Here is a 23175-nt window from a genome sequence, read left to right as displayed (position 1 = left end):
TATGCCTATTTAGCTGGTAGGACCCCACTAATCTCATGGGCATAAGCTTGTTTAGTCTATGGGACCCCAAGTAATAATGGCCATTATAATAAGTGCATTATGTGTTATGATATGTCTTTACGTTATTATGAAATTGATGTGTATGACTATGTGTTAGATTTTTCCTTGCTGGGCATTAGGCTCATTCCTTTCTGTTTATGTGTAGGAAATAAGCTTTAGAGGCGGAAAGATTCGTGACGGTTGGAGGATGTGTATCGATGATGAATGGAGTCAAGGGGCCGAGCGTTATTCGATTCGAGGATGTAGTTTCGGTTTTATGTCTTTTTACATGTATTTTCCGCACTAATTATGTAATGTCTTATTATTTTAACTTATGTTTTTGTTTTAAAGACAATGGGATCCCATATCCTTTTATGTATTTACTTTGTAAGTAACTTTTATTTTTTTATAAGTTACTTAATAAAATTATGGTATTTTCGCAAATGTAAGTTCTTTTAAGGATTTTATGTATAGTTTCGTTAATGGTCCAAATAGTCTAGAGTAGTGGGTCATTACACGTCTATATTCACAACCTTCTCTCCATGCTCCTCGTAAGTCATAAATGAACTTACAAGGACCATTGTCTAAATGAGTACATAGACAGGGTAAAGAAAACTAGATATTAAAATTGAATCAATAGAATCTCAATTTGTAGATTGAAGGACTTACTGATCTTGTGAGAAGGTTGTATACAACGCACTGTCCTTCGTCAAACACAATCATGGCAAGGTTTCCATTTGCATTTATAAATTTGGAGTTTGTGCATTGTGAAAATGGGAGAGATATTGGTTGTATATGGTATTTTGGAAGTGAAACATGGCGTAGTAGGTGTGTTGGAATCTTGTCTCTCTGAGGGTGGTAAGCACAATTTTATTTTCCAATAGTGCCTACTACTGAAGGTTGTTTTGTTTCAAATTATTTGTGTTGTGGCTCCCCCATGTATTGCATAAGTTTATGTGATTATAAGGATCCGTGAAAGTTTGTTACGAAAATATTATTGGTTATATTACTATTTTAAGGTAATAACAAAGGTTAATTATAGTGAGCAATTTTAGAATATTAATATTACGATTACATGTTATTTTTTCATGTTATTTTTTCCAACTTAGGAAACAATGAAGCCTGTAGTTTCAATAAAAAAAAATTATGACCCCCTTGAGGAAATGAAGTAGGCCACTTATATGTGGGCTATCAAAAAAAGGCCCAAATTATTAAAAAAAAAAGAAACAGTTGAGTGAGATGATAAAATTTATTTGAATATAGATCAAGTTTCGGCGTACTAAATCACATTTCAAAGTACAGAGTAAAGCAAATGTGTTTAATGAATAACTTATAGTGGAATTTTATTAGTTGAACGACCATTTTTAGAGAAGAACCCGCACAATGAATCATTACATAATACCGTGTAAATTATTAAGTTACTCTGGTAGGAAAAAAAACTTCTATTGCTTCACCATGGGGTACTTGGCTTTGCCGCTGCACTAGCTCAAATTTTTACCGATTTTCACTCTAATGGACGGGGCATTGCATTGAAATTTGTGAGACCGAAATGGAGATGATCCACCACCACTACATAAGTTGGTATGAATGTGAATGACCTTCATCCTAACAACCAGAGGGAGAACATGGTGCATTGAGATGATTTTATTTTTGATATAGTACAGCACAATCGGTGAAGCCATATTAATGTACATTTATTTCTTCACTGTTTGTTATACTTCCTTGATGCGTGGTTCATTTTTATTGTTTGGTGTACTGGCACATGCATATTAATTATCTTTTAGTGAAAATGGGGTGAGTTGGGGCCTTAGGTTGCGCAAACAGTAAGACCATTTGCTTTGGGCCTATTATTCAACTCATATGGTTGGTTTGCTAAAGTTTTGGTTGTTTTTAAATTGTTTTTGGATCCAGTGGATGTGTAACTCCTCATCCTCCTTAGAGCAAGCCATCGGGTTATTTTCATAAGATATGTCGTAATGGATGTATCTATTTCTATTAGCGGAAGAGAAAAAACGATTTCACTGAATGGTGCTTGCTCTAATTGTTTTCCAAATCATCTGACTATTATAGCGGTAGAAATTGTCCAGTACCCCTCCTTAGAAGAAAGATCGTCGGCCATGCATGAGAGGGGCACATGGAGACATGTATGTAGTTCTTACAATACGAGGGACTTTCTGTCAGGTGGAGGCTAGTCAGACAGAAGTGATTCCAACTAATATGCCTGGTGTTGTACCCTCTCTTCTTAAATGAATTTAGTATCAGTGTTTTGGTGAACAAAAGATTGCACTAAATGATTTGAGGATCTTCGTTTAGAATATTCTCGTGGTTACTTGTCATCCCTAATATCTTTGACATGGCTACCCCTTCTCTGACACAGTCGACACTAGTGGTGTAATTTAAGAGGTAGAGTACTCATGGGATCCCACATGAAAGGTTATATGTCAGTGAGAAAATGAATCTCATTTCAATGTACATCAATATTGAGTAGTGATAATAATAGACAGGTTATATGTCCAGATTGGTTTAATGTAGTAGTTATAGGTGTTTTTTTTTAGGTTTAAGGTAGTAGTGAGAACAAACCGTACAGTTATCCACGTAGATGAGACGATTAGACTAAGTAATTTGTCTTAATGATTGGCGAACAAAACGAAAGTTCGACGTAACACAAACTTATATAATGGTTGCCTGTTTTTCTAAAACATGTTTATATTAAACTAAAACGATCAGGCTATATATCAATTAAAATTTTCACTGAATGTGTTTCTAATTAAATTAGGTTTGAGATCTTTTTCTTAATAAAATGCTCCATACTTGTGAAAAACAAGCTCTGTAACGAAAGTCATTATCACCACATAATACATACTAATTCATAGATGGGTTTAGAAGAGGTGAAGGAGCCATTTCCCCTGAAACAAAACATAACCCAACCAGTGTGTACTTGGCAAATTAAACAAGAAGAACTACCTACCTCAATGATTGGTTTGTACCTTACAATTGTAATATAATGAAGAGCTTAATTAAACAGTAGAGTTCTTTTAATACAAAATAGAACCTTCAGTATTCTTGGCTTACAAGTTATGGCTAGAGTAACGAGGTGGACTGTTATTTTGGTCCCCGTGGCAACAATGGCAACACCCTCCGTCCTTTATTTCGTCCACGTCAGTTCCGATATTGAATAACATGCTCAAAGCCAAATTTTGGAATCTACTCCTCCTCATGTAAATACCAGGGTCTGAGATGTTGAGTCCGAAGAGGTGAAGGGGACTGGTTGCAAATATGATTTGCTTTCCGCCAGCGGTACCTCATTGACAATTCCATCAGTGTCAGGAAAATGATTTTTGGGTGGTCGTCCTTCATTACGGTATAAACACAATATAAAAGTCAGTCCTTGAAAACTTGTAACCATTCCTAACGTAATTTTAAAACTGTATTATATATAGGAATTCAAACACATTAACATAAAGCAGAGGTACTATTGATCCATAAACTTATCACCTCGCTTCTGGGGTGGCTGTCTGGTGGAATGATGTTGTTTGATTGCGGCACCTTGTGAAGATTGGGGACGTACGAACTCTTTTGCTGTCATTTTATGGACTTCGTTGTTCCTCTTCCTCAGAGAGTCGGCCCTTAGCGGGGGAGATGACTCCTCATAGGCATCAGAGTTGTCGCCCGTTATTGAAGATGGTCGGCTTGCCAAGGCAATGTATCTCCTCATCTTCCAACTAGGAAAATGTTTAAGAGATGAAGGTGCTCATTGAGAAAAATGGTCAGATTTAGAAAATATATATTGAAATTTAATGACCATGGTCATGGCACAAAGAAATTCAATAGTCCCTATAAGGCTTGCAGCATAGGGTCATTATGAGTACTATGCCAAATGTGGTAAGATAGTAAGAGACGCAAGGATCTGACAGAATATTCTGTATCTCAATCTTGCCTAACACGTTTTTCAAGAGTTCAATTTTGTTTTGTTTTATATTTGTTAAGAAAAATGGGATATTCCAAATCCATTTGTTTTTTGTTTTGCAATGATCATTGTACATGAACAAAAGGTGGGGAACTCGTCCAATAGTGTTTGAAAAAACGGCAGCAAATATTGTTTTGAAATAGTGTTGGACTCTCTAAACGAGTCTATTAGCCATAAAGAATTAATTAAACGTGATTGCACTTTCTATAGGCATATATTATCAATTAAGGTATAATTAAATGTGATTAACAGTTAAAATTTGTGAGAAAAAGTGAAGTTTTTTTAATTAAAATGTTTACATTCATACATGGATCCAAAAATACCGTTTAAAATGTAAAATAACGTTTAAAATGTGAAAAGTTAGAAGCAGCTCACTGAGGGACAAAATAGATTTTACACTTTCCTATGAGATACCCCTGAGAGACAAAATTGATTTTACACTAGTTCCTATGAGATACCATATGTCTGATAATTTTGTGTGTACCTTTTCTACTTCAATAACGGAGTAACAAAAACTGATTCCATGGTATTGCTTGTACATAAACAGTCCAATTGAAAGACTTGTAAGTTGCCACATGTATTACAGTAATTAATTAACCTTCTAATTGAAAAAGATAGTGCACCTAGGGACGTTTGGGTAATATTTGTCATTTTAAATTATATTTTGTAAAGCGGACTGAACATATTATGGACGTAATATTTTATACACGCGCAGATCATTTTTCTTTGTTGGTGGAGATTAAATGCACAAGGGCGACGTAACAAAAACTGATGTTTTGGTTGGAGTTTATTTATAAAATTATTACTTAGAAACTTGCATGTGCAGGTTGTATTTGAATAACAATAATTCTTGAATAAACTGCCAGTAAAATTGGGTATGCCATTGTATCACTTTTCCAGTTAATGCAGTACAAATCGTCCTCCAATTCACATGCTAATCATTTTTGTGAATTTCCTTATTTGTCTTATTCGTCCATTCTTATTAAACTGATCATTAGATGAAAACCCTAACCAATATCCTCGGGCGACAGAGATGAATTTTTTGAAGGGAATCCATTTAGAAACCGAGGAGACAGTACTAATTTTTAAAAAGTTTAAACTTAAGAAAAAACAGGAAAATATATATGATAATTCTACTTCAAAGTAAAGGAACTAAACAACGTCACAATATATCATAGTTCTACTTCACCAAACACGGGCGAAATCACCCATTGTTGAACCTGGAAACATGTTGAACCACTCTGATACTTTAAAATTAAACTTCAATAATAACTAACAACATCACTGATTGGTTTTGTACTTGGAACTAATAACATAACAACTAAACCAAATGAGTGAAGGGTACATGAAAGTACAGTACTTTAAAAATTCAACATCCACTGACCTTACAACTCAGGGCTAGATCGACTTGATGGACTTGGAGACTTTTCCCTGAATAAGTCAACACTCTTCATTTTGGCCCCTTGGCAACAATGGCAAAACCTTCTCTTCTTTATCTCGTCAATGTCCGTTCGGAGATTGAACAACATGCTGAAAGCCACTTTCTGGAATGTAGTCCTGCTCATGTAAATCTCAGGGTCCGATATCTCTGAGTCTGAAGAGGAGGAAGGGACCATTTTTGCATTTGACTTTTCCTGTCCAGAACGAACAGAATTCGCGGGGATGGGGTTTTTTCGGGGTCGCCCTTTGTTATAGCAAACAAAAATACAGAAATGTCAGTATGTGAAAAAAATAAAGTTTACCCAATGTGCATTGACTACCCTCTTTTATTTAAAAAAAATATATGTTATTTATCAAGAGGAAGGGCAGCTGCTACATAAAGTGTTTACCTCGCTTACGCCGTGGTTGGGTGGCGGAAGGATGCCCTTGGAGTTCGCCACCTTCCACACTCTGTGGTTGTACGCCCTCTTCCACTGGGCTTGCATCACTTTTGATGGTCATTTTCCTGGGACGACGTTGGAGGGAACTCGGCCTGTGAGAGTCCTCGATCTTTTCGGCCGTCATTGCGGGGAAGCGGGTGGCCAAGGCTTTGTATCTCATTTTCTTTGAAGTGGGAACTGAAAGTAAAGTCACAGGGGGAAAGAATTCATCAGTACATTTTCAAGTTTATTAAGTAATGTGAACCTTTGTTCTTCAAAGAGAGAAACTGAACAGTCCCTATAGGACTAGTACCATAGGCAATGTCCTCACTTCTGCCAAACGTGGAGATATACTTAATCACGCAAAGCTTGAATTGCTAAATTTGTCCTCACACTTTTTTGTGAATATAAAAAAATATATATATAGTGCAAATGGCTTGGAATATTCCCACTGAATTACTTTTTTATATCGGGTCCACTACAATGGGTTGGGGTCCCACGTTTGAAAAACCATTTCGGGCTTCTAAATCCGAATAAAACAAACTATCATGTGAATTTAGATTTGAGTCTTCCTTTTATTTTCTTTTTTTGAGAGAAAATACATTAAATTAACAAAGAAAACAGAGCAGCCTAGGGTCGGCTAACCAGGCCAGCCATATCTTTAGCCAGACCCGAAGACGCCATAGGGGGAACCCCTCCATCCCAAAAGCCAGAAGCTTGATACCGAATAGCATACTTGGCTGTCAAATGAGCAACAGTGTTCGACGATCTTGGGCCATACCCAACAGACAAAATTCTGAGATCCTCTGCTTCCCTTCTAATAACAGCCACTAGTAAATCAAGATGTCCACTCTCTTCTGGAGGTCTATTGAGCATACCCACTGCTAAGCTACTATCTGAAACAAGCAGCCCCCTGCAGATTTAAACTCTTACACAACTCAATGCCATGTTTAATGGCCAACAGCTCAGGCCGAAGCGGTTCGTGGGCACAGTTTATGAAATTTCTTTTGGACGCAATAACCCTGCCCTCACTGTCCCTGGTCACCACGCGACTGCTACAGCAGCCTCGGCCCCTGTTAGTGGCAGCATCCACATTAATCAAAAGCTCATTTGCAGCAGGGGCAGTCCATCGTTCATGGATAGAACTGTATATGTGGGGATTGGCACCCCGACTTTGAACAAATTCGATGTGGTAGTTGGCTTCCCAGGCCACCATCGCAGTAGCCTCCGGGAGTGTTCCATTTCTAATACACCACAAATAAGAAGATTTAAGGAAAAATTTTGCTCATATGAAAACCAATAAAGTATATATTAAATGGGTGGTGACAATTGAATTTCTTTTTATGGCAAATTATCAGTGTTAATCAGTTATTTATCGTAAATACGAGTGTTGTTATATATTCATATAAAAGTTTCCTATTTACTGCAACTAAAAAAAGGTTTAGGCATATAAAATTTTATTTTTCCATATATGCTTAAAACAAATTAAACATTTACATTATTTTTCATTAATTTCAAAATCAGCCACTAATTTCGTAATGTGTATACTTCAGATCATGAAATTGATGAATTTCGTTTTCGAAAATAATCAATGGGAGAGAGAGTGAACCCCCTATAATTGTGATAACATATTGCATAATATACTCAAACTAATTTGAGAGAATGAAAACACCGTTATTTTCCAGTTTCTGTCATCGATCGTGTGTGTTTATGATTTTCATATATACCGTGGTTATTTCGTTATCTGAAAATGTAAACACATCAAACTTGAACGAATTGTCTAACGACGTAGTAAATCCAATAGTGTTACCGTAATGCGTAATGACAATTGATAATAATTGGGAACAAATAAGAAATTTTGTTCATTATTTTGTGCCAAACAAGTAATACATTCCATTAAAAAGGTTTCATTAAGTAAAAGGATCAAAGAAGAGTTTGTAACACAAAACAAAAGCAAAAGGGTAGTAAATGTAATGGCCTGAATTCTCCGGTATGGTTTAATGGCGGGATTAGTAGGCCGGGAGAGCCATACTTGTATAATTTTGCCATTAAATGTTATTATGCATGTATATGTGGATTACATTATGATATGATGTTATATGCGTGCATGTGGGTGCACATTTGAATAATTATGCTATTATGATAATTTGGCCCATTGAGGGTGAATATGTGTATTTTGGTGCATAATGCGATTTGTGAATGAGATTCCATTATTATGGAGATATAAACAAAGAACAATTCGGCATGAGACGGTCATATATATTGCATTAGTGGTTTTGTCATAACAGGGTCAATTTTGGGGTAATAGAAATGTTTATTTGATGATAAAATGGGAATATTTGAGATCAGGGTGAAATTTCAGAGGCTTTGACTGTAATGTCCCCGGGGATATTTTCGGGACCCCGAGCATTAGGTTTTATTTGAGGTTACTTAAGCTTGAAGTAGCCGTCAGATATAACGTACGATTAGAAAACCTCTCGTTCTCCCTTTCGATAGCCCGTTTTACCTTTTGAGCATTTTCGAAGATATCTCGAGTTGTAGGAGTCAGAATCAAGCGAGGATCAAGGCATAGCGATCCTAGGAAATATTAGAAGCTTCTTAACCGAAGGATTTGACAGCAAACAACCGAATCAAAGGTAATATAAGTTTAAAGTTTTTTGTTTTCCGAGTTTCTAAGGTTTGAATTGGACTTTGTGAATTGTTGAGTTTTTGGTGGGTTTGAACCTTGGGTTTTGAGGGTTTTGGAGTTTTGGGAAGATTGGGAACTTTTTTTTGATGATTGGGGATGGTTAGGTGTGATTTTTGAAGATTGGAGAAGTTGAAAACACATTCGGGAATGGCTTTGGGTCGGGGGCCGCGGCCTTGTTCTTGGGCGCCGCGGCCCTGGTTCGAAGAGGAAGAAAGGGTGGTTCTGTTTTGGCTGGGTGTCGTGGCCTTTGGTGTTGGGCGTCGCGGCGCTTGTTTCAACAAATGATTTCTAGGGGCCCCTGCCCTAGCCCTGTTTTCACCCATTTTGCTCGTTTTGACCCCGGGAACTTAGTTATAGGCCTTGGGAGTGTTCCTACTACTTGGATTAGTTGGGATTGATCTTCCGGAGGCTAGATATTGGTGTGGAAACCTATGTTGATCATTATTATTAATGATGTCCCATGTTTGGTTATGATTAGGTGACCGCTAAAGGACTAAAGATTGATCGTTGTCACGGGTCGTTCTTTTAATCTTTCTACCTCGAATCTGAGGTAAGAAAATTGCACCCTGTGTATATATGACATGCGTGGTTATTATTGAGGGATGTTGATTGATTAATGTGGACATGGTTTGCCTATTGAATGCTAGGAAATGGTGAATACTTGTATAATACTGATTAGTGAGGGACACTGGCCTAAAGAGTCAGAAATGGCATAGCGTTGACAACGCCGAGCCAAATGAATATTAGATCTAATCGATATCAGCATTGAATGGCTCTATGGCATTAATGCTGCAGCAACCCTAAGGTCGATGAACTTATAAGCGGTAGGCTATTATAAGACTAGTTATTCAGAGCCATGGCATATGGGCCCGGTGACTGTTTGTCACATGGCCAGGAAACGTTGTTCCAAGGTTATGAGTCTACGGTCATGAGGAGGGTTATTTTGGTGACTATTCACCATACACCCATCCTGTTCAAACTTATGAAAGGTTCACTTATCAGTTAAGCCCGAGTGACCCTTTCGTCACACTTAGAGCACGTTTTTGACGAAAGGACTCGGGTAGCGGGTCAAATTTCCGGTCCACCGATCACCGTAACTGTTCTGGGGTAACCAGGGCGTTACAGTAAATGGGCATCCTAAGCGGCATAAAACACCGTAACCCTAAATCTTTAAAAGAAATCACGGTCATCGCAGTCGAGCAGGCTACATATGTACACACAGCCCCTAGAGCTCTCCAACTCATGGTTGGTCCAACTTATCTTTGCCCTTACTTGCACCACATAGCACCCGTAAGCCACCTCCGAGCAAGAAAACCCAAATAAGCATAAATAGTGAACCAACAAAATATAAATCATATACAACATGCTTAACATTTATATGCTAATCCTGCTTAAAATCCTATTTCATTAACATTATACCATTATTAAAACATAAACTAGTAGATCTAAAACTCAAAGCATTCAAAACTGAACTACACCGCAACCTTGATCTTTAAAAGAATTCCTAGATCCTTTAAATGTTGGTTGTAGGGTTTCGACAATAATAAAGATAACCTTCGTCGTGTGGACTCTTTGAAATTTTTAAGAGGTGATGGTGATGGAGATTTTAGCCTTACAGTTTGTGTTTAGATGGTGGTCCACGACAACAATAGTGAGAGAGTGTAACGCCCTGGTTACTCCAAGATTGTTATGGTGAGCTTTAAACCGTGTTTAACTCGGTAAACTAGTCATTTGGTTATAAAAGTGCATCTACGTGTTATTAATAGGAGTTATCCCCAACATTTAAGTTCAATGACGTGCCACACAGAAGTGACAAGTCGCAATGCATGGTCAGTAAATGAGACATTAATATTCAATAAATGTATTACCCAAGGAGGGAAAGGTCGGAGATTAATCTTCAGAGTTGTGATATTACTAGTCATCATAATTATTTATCTGGTTTGGAAGTGATTTGACCGAGCAGGAAGATTCTTTGTCCCACCGGTGAAGATTTTTGACAGACCAGAGATGTGTCATGGTAGAGGAGAGGTGTGCTAGTAGAGTGATTTGCCTATACCGAGCAGAGGTGTGGTTTGCCTATGCCGATGAGAGGTGCTTGCCTATGTTGACTGGTGAGTTGCCTTCGCCGATTAGTCATTTCGGGGATGGATTTGGTTGGTCGACGGATCAGAATCTCAGAATTTACCGTCTAGTAACTCTCTAGTTTTGAGACTTTGGGATTGTTACTTGGGCCATTCTTGGCGCATTTTCCGAGAGCTAAGGAGGTAGGACCTGACAACAACAACTCCGGCCACGCGGTATCCACGTGGCTAATATAATTAAGCCATTTCTCAGCTCGCTAATAGTCCGTAAAAAATTAAAGCGTACAACATAATAATGTGAACTCACTCACAAAGCACATAAAATTACATATATACCCTCTTAGGGGGAATAGTACATAAATACTGTTTTCAACAAATACGACCCTTTAATCATTTTTAATGCAGTAAAACATGCTTACGTAGTCGCATCATAGTATAACTCATTATATTCACATATAATATGACATTTAAATTACACAAACACATCAACATCCAATTATGCCCCCTAAAGCAGTAAGTGTTATTAGCAAAATTAGGACATTACATCCGTAGAACAAAGTAGGGAGATAATATATTTGGTCATGGAACATAAACTAATTGTGTTGCCTAATAAATGGTCTTTCATATTTGTTTGAAGTGCTTCCATTAATAATGACATGACACTTTAAACATATAGACTATTTTTTTAAGTTTGTTTGACAAATACACATATACGATAACCATCCATAATGTTGTTATTTTTAATGTGGTTAATTGTGGTCCAGTGATTTTTATAACCAATACAAAGCATTCAAGTATAATTCTCAAGTTTTTGCCTTTCTCATAACACCTGGCATGATTTCCCTAGACAAGGAATTGTACCTTGTGCCAAAAATAATCCATCTTTACGGTATGTCTCAACATTCAATGTGAAGTTGACCTTTGGCGTGTCACAGTAAGACAAAAATGTCATGTATACGTGGGGGCCCCCCTCAAATATAGACAGTGTACAACAACTGGGCATTTTGAACGAGTAAAAAAAGGTTATCCATCACACAAACCACTACCAACTACTTTGGCAGCCATATCTTCCTTCTTCCCTTCCACCCCATATTTTTTCCTTCCACCCATACCCATGGATTCAGACTCCTCATTTGACTCGTGCAATATTGAGGTATTTCCTGTCACGGGCGACCATCACGTAGATCGACCGGATTGGGAGGAGTTTACCAACAGCAACATAAACACTCTCCCCCCCGAACCTATAGACTATATAAACGATCTGAAGATCAAATTAGAGAGGAAGGATGAAGAAATTTTCTTTAGAAATTTGGATTGTCGCATGCTAGAGAAAGATAACGAGTCCATGAAAGCCAGGATAATGCAGCTCGAAACAGAGCTTCAACAGAAGACAAAGAAAATAGAGGAAGTGAGGGATGTTGCGTTCATGGAAGCCTATGAAAGGGTGTTGAAAGCACTAGAGGAACTTAAGGCAGAAGCAGTGAGTAGATACGATGAGTACCTGAAGGAGAAAATTAACAATATAGTTGGTGATGTTGCCCCACTTGGACGTAGAAGAACATGAAGAACTGAAGTGTTCTAGTGCGATGGCGTGGTGATTGTTAATTCGGATTAGTGGTCCAATTTGTTTGTCTTTTTTTTTTTTGGTTTATTAAGGGTTTAAACATGTTTGTAACGAATAACATGGATTAATGAAGACATTATTTAAATACAGAATATTTGTATGGTTCTAATATTTCTTTAGTAGTAGCAATTAACTTTTAAAATTTTTTTGATATATGTCAACAACTATTAATTGGAAGAAGTAAGTAATCATATTTGTCTACTATTCTATATTGAGCAAGTCAACTGGTTTGTCAAATCATAGATCCAATCAATTTTTATGTCTCCAATCCTACCATACCTTTTGCATAAATTGTACTAATCAATTCATATGTCTCCAATCGAATCATACCTTTTGCATAATTGTAATATTGAACGTACTATACATCAATTGTGAATACAAGCAATGGCTACTTTCACTCAATCTCCACCTCCCCTCACCTTCCTTATGATGATATAGGCTAGGCAAGATAATGAACAACTTATTTCATACCCTGTAAGACTTCACTAATTTGGACAATTGAGTCCCAATAATATACCAAGCAATTTAGGCTCACATGATAGTAGTAATGTGGCCCCACTAAACAAAATATACGAGGAACATCATATATATATATGCTAAAGGGGCTAAAGGAAATACCCTGTAAGACTTCTATATATATATATATATATAAAGAAGGAAATTATGCTAAAGGGGCTTCCCTTTAATCCCCATCAGTGGCGGTGGGGCTGTTAGTGTTCTTGAAAACTTGAACAATTTGCGAGGGGATTTGTTTATAACCGTGTATATTGTAGCTATTAGGAGTGTTGACACGGTTCTTCGGCAACAGGTAATTAAGAGAAGAAGAGAAAGAGATTAGTACTAAAAATAGAACCGTCGCAGATATGAAATCTTTGTGCCAGAACTAGGTGACTCAAGACACGTTTTTAAGTGGTTCGAAGGTTAAAATCCTTCTACTCCACTAGTCAATATTATTGATATTCTCTGGGTATTTGGTTTACAAAGTATATAGTTCTTCAAAGACTATTTTTTCCAACCCCTATCAACTCCCAGGGTCTCCTTATTTATAGGAGAAGGCACCTGGAAGTTGATAGGGAGGTCATCCCGTGACCTTACCATTTGTCATATCAAATCTGTGACATTCATGATTAATTCCTAAACCTGACACACAAGTGTGGTCTAATCATCATGGAAGGAGATAATGGGCTGCACGGCCCAACCTGTCCGTGGGCGCCTGAGTATGCACGTTCCTGCTGCGTGTCCGAGAAGTCAGGGGGATATCAGGCACGTGACGGCAGGAATATGCACGTTTATCTTGCGTGTTGACTTCCCATAGGGTCAGAGCTCCCTGAGAAGCTCGTGACCCGAGCAGTTCCTCCCTGAGCTCCTCCGTCCGTGGCCTTCGAGTGTCACTCTCAGCTCCTGGGCAACAAATGCGAGCTGGAAACAGGACCCCCCGAGCTGATAAGGGTCCATCCTGGAAATAGGGCCTCCGACCTGTGGGAGCCTTGGACTAAACCTGAAAAGTCCGAGGCTCTTCCTGCTAAATAGCCCGTGGGAAATCCAGGGCGTACAAGGAGCATCTGCTAATTTTCAAAAATTAGTGAATAGAGTATATTACCGAAAACTATGTTGACACATGGTGCTTGCGTGACTAAATTTTTTTAAGCGCGTGATAAACTACATGTTTGAACCTATTTTTCGGTACTGTAAACGACTCACCATTTATTGAAAATTAGCAGGAACTTATAAATAGCTACTATAAACACGATCCCAAAATAGTCCCCCCGAAAACTGTAAACGGGATGCGAAACACTAAGCGCCCCACCATTAGGAGTTAAATTAAAGCCCATATAAAAATATTGTCCTATATATATGCATGCTACACAAGGACAAAATCAATTAATTATGCCTCATTTTTGTTATTAACGAATTATTGAAGTATCTTTTCCGCAAAACTTCTTAAATTAATGTGTCAACAAATGATTCCTATAACGATCCATCCATAAATGACTCTTCAAAACATAGTAAGGGCATTCCACATAGTAGAACTTAGTAAACAAGATTGACGTCCATAACATAACATTTGGTAAAAAACGAGACATACAAAGCATTACACATAATTCATGAATTTTTTTGCAAACTAATTCTAAACCCTTACCATAAAACTGATCGCATGGCTATGGGATGTAACAATCTGTAGAGGGATTGAGAATTTGTTTCGAAATAGTAGGTCATTGGTGACTATGCCATTGCTCGTTTGTGCCATTATCTCCTGTTAATTAACTCCTTTGACTTTGACTGATGTCGTCCACGTTCGGAGTATGGTACATTGGATAGTTGGAAGATGTTGGATCTTCTGTCTCCATGGATTGATTGCCCACTTCTGGAACAACTTTGCAAGTCGCCCTATTATGGCCTAATTGGTTGCAGTTGCGACACCTATTCTTCCTTGGGGTGGCATTGTCCACGCCCTTATATTTTGATTTTGTTTTGTTTGGTTCCCTCCCCTTCGTTCTCACAATTGCCGGATCCCCAATTACTCTCTGTTGTTGTTGCGATCGGTGGTCCCCATGTACAACGTGACTCGATTCAAACACATCATTAGGCTGACCACACATTGTTTTAAATTTTTCCTCCAAACGGGACATTTCGCTTAATGCTTCTTCATATGTATCATCACGTTGTGTAGCATAGTACCCCATTGCATTTAACCGTGATGTCAACGATCCCCAACGGGTACATAATAACACATCACGGGGGACCCTATCATGGGGAGCGCTACTCAATTCACCTCTCAATTTGGCGTCCTTCCTCCAGCGTTCCTTTAACAGAGGTTTCGGGATGCAGGGTAGGTTCAAATGCTTCATTACCGCAAACATATGTCGACACGGGATTCCGTCTGACTGGAATAGCATGCAACTACATTCAAAGTGATCATGATCAATTACGTACCAAACTACACTTCTTACCAGTCCTCTACGAAAACGACTTAGGGAAAATACCCTGCACCCAAATTCCACACTTGTCGAATCAATTGAGTATGCAAGAGCGTTGTCGATTTGTTCTGCGACCTTATCGTACATGTTTCTCGTCAAAACTGAAGCAACTTGCTGGTAATATTGTTGTAGTATGTTGGAAGGGAACTGGGCCATGTGTTGTTACTGATGAAGTCATCTTCGCGTTCTGTGTGGCGTATGCTTTGTATGGCTTTATCAACTTGGCCAACAAGGTCTTTAAGTTTAAGTTTGCTTGTCAAGAAGTGTGACAGGTAAGAATTCATCGACTCCGACCTTTGGGTGGTTCTGAGGCCCGCAAAGAAATTACCCCGTAGGAAGCATTCTGCCCAACTCCTTCTATTGTTGTATGTTATGGCTGCCCATTGGCTATCTTGTAGCTGAAATTCTGTAACCAAGCCACTCCAACTCTCATCAAACTCTTCCTCTGTACAATATTGATATAGAAGCTCATTAAACCTTGTCTTGAAAATCGGGTGAGGGACATTAATGGTAACATTTTTCTGAAGGTGCCACGCACACAAACGATGGACAGCATTAGGCATGACTTTCTCTATTGCTTTAGCCATAGCTTTATCTCCGTTAGTGACAACAACCTGAGGCAATTTGTTGTTCATACATTGAAGGAATTCTTCCAACAACCAAATGTATGAGTCCTCCTTCTCATCGTACAGCAAGGCCACTGCGAAGACAACAGTTCTAAAGTGGTGATTCACGCCGACAAAAAGAAGAAGGGGTTTGTTGTAAGCATTCTTCTTGTACGTTGTGTCAAATGCGATGATCTCCCCAAAACGTCCATAGTCATCTCTCGAAATTCCATCGGCCCAGAACAAGTCAGCGAGCCTATACTCCCCGTCTATCGTGTGTGTTTCAAAAAAATTGGGGTCACGTAACCCAAGACATTTCAAGTATCCCAGGGCACCCTCAGCATCTGTTTCCTCCTCCTCTTCTAACTCTCTTTGTCGTCCAATCCAATTGTATAAGTCCTTTTTCAAGAACGGAACATACTCATGTCCTCCTCTTTCTGCAGCAAGGTGATTCAATATGTGGCAAGTTCGTATGCCCGACCGTCTCATTGACATTACTTGGGCACCCATACAATCTGGGACAGCACGGTTAGATCTCAAGAACTGCATATCTGTCTTCAAAGCAAGGTCATGATTATGTGTTGGGTTAAAGTCTTTCACTACCCAACTGTTTTCGAACTTGTCAAAATTCACGCGCAATAGTGCTAGGCACCGTGTGCGGGTAACAGCTCGAGGTTTTTTCCTACGGTTCTTTAGGTTTGTCCACTTTTCTCGCCTAAACCCTTGATTAGAGCAAACCCATTTTCTTTGCCACTCTTTATTTTCATTGTCCCGACTGACATCTTCTTTTCTAACACTAAACCCCATCCACTGAGAGTATTTGTAGTAAAAATCTATCCAATGGCCAACCGTGGGTAGGTGTTTGTTTATAATGTCTTCCTTTGTCAATTGTTGTGGAAGCTTGTTCGTAATATTTAGTTCTGTGAGTGCTTCCGACATGTCGTTCGCCATGTTGTTTGAGTACTTATTTTTTTGTTTCCTAAACACGAAAGAAACAGTTGTTAGAGATGAAAAGATAAATCAAATAAAAATTAAGGCTTGATGGAAAAAACCTAACTCAATCTTATATTCACTGCAAATGCAATTGAATGTCTATGTTTATCACCCTTGACACTTCAGTTTCTTTAGTAAACGTACCCATGTAATTAAAAGTAGGCACATATTTATGTTAAATCAGTATTTATTGTATGGTAAAAGAAACATTAGAAAACACAATTATGTAGCGATAAATAAAGTGTAAATTACATACAATTAGTGAGGGTATCGATTATTATAGCCCCAACTTACCAATGGGAATGGCCGGAAAATATATCTAAGAAAATTGAAGTACCCACCTTGAAATGGGCTTTTTGTGCCTCCACAAAAATTTCAGTTTTTGTGCCTCCACGTGGGATCACAAGGAAACAAAAAATTAAACTATACAATTATTAATAACGTTGCCTCCCTGTGTATGTCATTTCAATGTACAACCCAGAAAAAGATGAATTTTTTTCAGCACTTAATTTTTTTAGGCCAATGGGTTTGGAATTTAGTTTTGGATTAGGTATCCAATGGTTAATAAGCTACTTAAGGTAAGTTTTGTACTTTTACTGTGTATGTCTCTACCTATACTTTGAGTTTCATTTTGGTAAGTGTAGGGCGTAAACCCTAAACAGCTCGTCACTGTTCTCAAGCATTAACAAATTAAAAGGTAACTGCCCACACGTCCACCATTTTCCAACTTAACCCTTTTCGAGCATATGACCACCCTTACTGTACTTGATTTTGATTTGGCAAGCATTTCAGTCGTATACCTTTTATCAATATATGTACATCTTCTATCGAAGCCAGTTGATATGGGTTTATCATGTTTTTGTAGGCATCCAATATAAAATAAAAATTCACTGTAGGGACGAAAACAACCAAAATCAACATAAACATGATTAATAAAGGATAAACATCACATCATTACATAATGTCTATCTACACGATAGATGGTTGAGGGAGATATATCTCCTTCTACACACTATGATGACTTCGAAAATACCAATAGTAGGTACATCCATTACCCTTAACTTATAGTTTAAGGTAACTTTAGTACCTACAGGTTCTTAATTTTTAAGTAATTAAACGTACCACTAATTGTCTCTTATACACATGGGATCATCTAGTTTATACAAGAACTGAAATGAAGACCCATGTGACGAGAATGTTAAAGTTAAATCAGTCAAGAAAGATGATCTCCTTGGTAGGTCCTCCCTCCGTAGATTGAACACACAACTCACCACTAATTGTCTCTTGTCGTTTCACCATAGTCCCTACATGATCCATAATCTGGCGCTGGTCAAAAAGAAAAGACTTAATATCCATTGAATTCATCCTTAAAGTCGTTGCTTTCTTACCAACAAGTTCCTTGAAAGCCATAAGCTTCTGAATCTGCACATCTTTCTTCATACAATTTTTGCACTTGCCGCGAAACCCAGGCTTAGTTTTTCGAATTTTTTTTGCATTATCACTACGGGAGGCTGTTGCGGAACTAGTTACTGAAAAAGGAGTGGGGATGGTCGTCTTCTCCTTGTTGTTAGTTGGTGGTGATGGAGTTAGGGGAAAGTCCGCCGGGAATGGTATAGGAAATTGTTTTGTTGGAGATTCCAACTCTTTTTTCACTTCATATTCTTTAGGAAAGAGATTGACGCATAACTTGGATGATTCCATGGTAAGAGTAAAAGTTTTTTAGAGAGTCCGGAACCAATGACGGAGCTTCACATACATTTCTATACATATATATGTGTAGAAAGAAAAAGACAAGTGGGAAGATAAATTTCCCGCCAAAATAAAAGATGGAATCACAGAATATAATGTCAATTATTGTGAAATAAATGAACGAATAAGCATATCAATGAAACAAAAATTACATTATCACAATCTCTCCCAACAAACTAAGATCGGTTTACTTAAGTTAACAATGCCTGCCCAACTTAATCAATTTTGGATATGTGCAGCTCTAGTACGTGGTAGAAGCCTAGTAGTGTACACTTGGGTTTGTGTCACCTGTAGATGAAGCATATGCTCGTAGACACATAGGATCTATGAAACTTTCTCACCAACTCCAAACTTTCTCACCAATACCACACAAACTCCAAGTCAAAAAGCATATTCAAAGGGGATATGATAGAATAAGGTAGCAAAAGCTTTGTGTTTCAAGTTAAATTGTAAAAAAATTACATGACTACTGATAAACAATTGGTACGAATAATATGTACTAGTTTTCCAGATTTTCATGAAATGGATTTCATTACCTTGTTCCGTAACTTGTGAAACTCTTATTGTGGAATGAACCTTGATTAAATTACAAGCCCTTCCTCGTAACTTATAATTGAAGCCTGGGGAGAGAAGCTCCTTCTGCTGATTTCCCCGTTGGTTAAGACGAAACCACGTTTGAGTAAGACTCATCATCTATATGTATATATATATGTATGTATGTATACACAGAGAATGTGGCTTTTGCCTCATTTATTGTTAAGAGAAGGGGTTTGTTGTGGGAAGATTTGATAGCATTAATTATGCTATTTTTTGTGTCCAACACGTCCTTCTTTAATGAGGATTCTCCATTTATAACATTACATAGTTTTACACTGTTTAATTTGCAGAAGGTTCGTTTCATCAATTGAGTCAATAGTATTACTGTTTCCTATGGAGGAACGCCCATTTTATGTAACTCAAACTAGTGTGCGTATTATATTCGTCTTTCTACCATTACGAAGTTATTTAGGTGTATTATATGCATGGTTGATTTTGGATTTAATTTTCCATATATTTTCCACAAGCCAATGAAGAATAAGGGACATAGCAACCATAATCTGCAGGATAATATAAATTCATACAATGACAAATGTCATATAATAAAACATACACGTCCATGGCACACGATACATAGTCATACACATATATATATATATACATATGTATACGTACAGAAAGAGAGAGAGAGAGACGATACATATAATATAACACAACAAAAGTGCCATGTACTCTCTAAAGAAGATATTAAACAGATGTAGTGGCCACCCACAAAAGAACATAGCCATGATCCATGTTTGGTTGTAAGCACACAACCTCTGAGTCATTACACGCTAACTGATATTCATAAGTTATTAGAAACACTTATTCTACAAGTAGACAGCGTACTACTGAGTTGGTGGCTTTGGACCTTGAGCAAACAAGGTGTACATGGTGATATAGTCGTTGCGGAGTTCCTCGACGGCACATGCCACAGCTTCAAGGTCCCTCCTAACTGATGATTCCAACGCCAAGAACTTGGCCTTCATATCTTCCAACGTCCCCTTCATGGACTGCACGTCGGAGTTGAGTGTGGTGTTACGAAGGAGCGCGGCACATAACTGGTTCTGTATATCACTCCGGTCAGTGGCAATCCTAAGGTTTTCTTGTGCAATGTGGTTCACGTACTGCATTTGGTCTACGTTTAGCTCGTCAAAGTTTGGACAAGGAAAAACTACAGGATTTTTGGAACTTGTAGGCTTCATTGTAGCTCCTAAATATGTTGACTTTCAGTTTGTTTTGTGATGAAATCCAAAACATGAATATAGGTTTTTATATAAGACAAGTAGGAGGAGATGATGGGGTAGGTCGATGGGGTTACTTCTGGAGTATCTAAATTTGTTAATCCAAGGTCATTTCCAAATAAGGACAATTATACATCATTTAATTATTTTATTCAATTACAAATGCATGCATAAGTGTAATATCACCAAATAAGTAGTAATGTGGTGCAAGTCAGAAGTTACTTTTGGACACGTAATTGGAACGTGGTTAGGCCGAACTTATTACGTCTACCCTATTTCAGGAAAAGCATGTTTCGGATAATGCCAAACTCAATGGGGAAACAGTTCACTTTTGACTTTTTGGAGAAAAATAATATATTTTTAGACACTCCCCACACCGCAATAGGTCATAAATTTAAAGTTGGAGTAAGAGACTTTTCACCAAATGATTCCATGAGATGAAGAATGATTGATTAAATAAAAAAGTGGGACCCGTGATGTATATAAATATTAAACTGGGTTTGATTATTGGAGTATAATTTTTATTCCATTAAACCAACTCTTAACGTTTGGCCTACAACCCTTATATTAGTCAAGATTGACCTCAATGTTTCGTCTGGCTGAAAGGGACACTGTCTCTCTCATGTCCTTGGTGGGCCCACGTAATATTACTTCCATATTTTTGAACAATATATTTTCCTAGATTGCTTTTAAGTACAGGGGAGCTTCAATTTAAATTACACTGTACCTATATCTGTGGTTATAAGTTTTCTTTTCGTCTTACATACTATTGATATTTATTTGTTTTCCTTCAGCCAGGGGTATGGATTCTGAATCTTCACTCAATTCATGCAATCTTCAGTTCCTCCACGAACTGCCCAAAACGAAATTAGATGACGTCGACTGGGATGAATTCACTCAGTTTAAAATTACAAGCCTCCCCCCACAACCTATCGACTACATTAACGATCTCAAGAGGAGGTTGGAGGAGAAAGAGTATGACATTTTCTCAGTTAATGTGGACAAGCGTCTTTTGGAGGAAATGAACAAGTCTATGAAGGAGAAGATTGTGCAATTGGAGGCGGAGGTTGCACAAAAGACAAAGACATTAGAAGGAATGAAAGATGATGCTCGGAACTCATTGGACGAGTCCATGGCGGATTATGAAAGACTTTGGGAAGCAGTCGGACATTTGAAGACGGAGTCCATGAGTAGGTACCAGGATTATCTAGGGGAGAAAGTTAATCATATTGTGGGTGATTGCTGCATACCAGGTGGTAGAGGATGAGGGTCCTCCCTGTTACCCTTACTCCAAAAATATTATATTAAATGTTTGATAGATTATTGTTATATCACAGCTATTTTGGAGTGTAAAATTTGTGTTGGACATGTTTTTCATGAGGAATACAACTATATTGCTTTTTAATTTACCCTGTTTAAGTTACAACATTGAAATTTATTTTACTTCAAACTTTATTAATTTTGTAAATCTAAAGTTTTTCTCCCTCAATTTGCTACTGAAGGTAGGCATTAATTGTAGTTGTCATGTCCTTCACCAATTTGGGAGGAAATACTGGTACAACTTGAAATGATGGCCTGGAAAAAGGATGGTGACCCCATTCAATTGTCACATTGATATCCTCTCTAGGTGAGGGAAAGTGATGGAGTGGGTGGTTGTTACATTATTGAGGGTATGGGATTTACTATTTGTCAGAAGATACAATTGACAACCTATCATACTACCATTGCCAAAATTGGTGTACAAAATATATACTGCCAATGAGTGTTACGTGTATGAGTTAGGGGTTAGGTGGGCAATTGATAATAATTTGAGTAGGTTATGTGGGATTTAGTTACTGTGCCAAAGGTGCTAGAAATATATTTGTCCTATGTGAAGTACAAAAATGTAAGAAAGCATTTCTCTAACTTCACTACTTTTGGATTTACTGTATTATTTTATGAACTGCATAACATCATCAATTTAAACTAATGACAATTATAAAAGTCATTTTAACGTGGTCAAATATGGGCATTTCGAAATTTCAAAATAGTTTAACATTAATGTCCAGCTACACGTATTTTTGGTTTTAGCCCAGGTAATTAAATAATTGTGCACCGTAATTCCATTATTGTTAGATGTAATTTTTTGCTTTCCTATTTCAACAGTCAATCTATAAATCATCTTCTTACACGTACGATCTATTGTCATTAATCTTAATAAATTTTTTGAATAATGTTTTACATAGTTGCAAACTAATTAAGAAACCATGCCTTTAGTTGTGAAACAACACCCTAAATCGAAAACAATAACTACTTTAGCTTTCGGACATGAAACAAGCTTAACTTTTGGTTATATATTACATAAATTTTCTTAGTGAATAATCACTTATAAATGGATAGGATTTTGTTTTTTTTTTATTTTGTTAAAGCATTTTCATTTAGTGTGACATTGAGAGTTACCAAAGCGATTTATATGTCCGTGTCTTTCACCAATTATAGTTTGGAGTTAGAAAATCATATATAAAGGTTTAATTTCCCAATAATGACTTGAGAGGTAGACATTCATGTTTCAATTGCATAGAGTCATTATGTAATATGCTAAAGCACGTGGGAAAGAGGTTTAAACATTTTTTAAAATAACAAAATTTACAAATACAATGGGTCTTGCGGCCGCGACGACACGCTGTCTCCCCCGCAGCCTCGGAGTCAGTATGCTGCGGCAGAGAGAAAGCATGGGCTTTCAATGGTGGAAGGGGAAGGGAAGTTTGCAATTCTTTGGAATTTTTTTTCCA

At 37.6% G+C, this 23175-nt stretch overlaps 1 protein-coding gene across 1 annotated transcript; it reads right to left on the bottom strand.

Annotated features, from left to right (window-relative positions):
* Positions 1–15332: 15332 nt before the first annotated feature.
* On the bottom strand, positions 15333–16793 carry LOC133814615 (protein FAR1-RELATED SEQUENCE 5-like). The gene has a single exon (XM_062247552.1). It carries the CDS (start codon positions 16791–16793, stop codon positions 15333–15335), a length of 1461 nt encoding a protein of 486 aa, XP_062103536.1.
* Between the last annotated feature and the right edge of the window lie 6382 nt (positions 16794–23175).

The sequence above is a fragment of the Humulus lupulus genome, chromosome 2, assembly GCF_963169125.1.
Source record: "Humulus lupulus chromosome 2, drHumLupu1.1, whole genome shotgun sequence".
Classification (NCBI taxonomy): domain Eukaryota; kingdom Viridiplantae; phylum Streptophyta; class Magnoliopsida; order Rosales; family Cannabaceae; genus Humulus; species Humulus lupulus.
Note: the sequence above shows the minus strand (reverse complement) of the source record. Positions and strands in the feature narration are given on the sequence as shown.

Excerpts from the sequence above, each read along its gene's own strand:
- LOC133814615 (XM_062247552.1), bottom strand. The coding sequence starts at position 16,793 with ATGGCGAACGACATGTCGGAAGCACTCACAGAACTAAATATTACGAAC.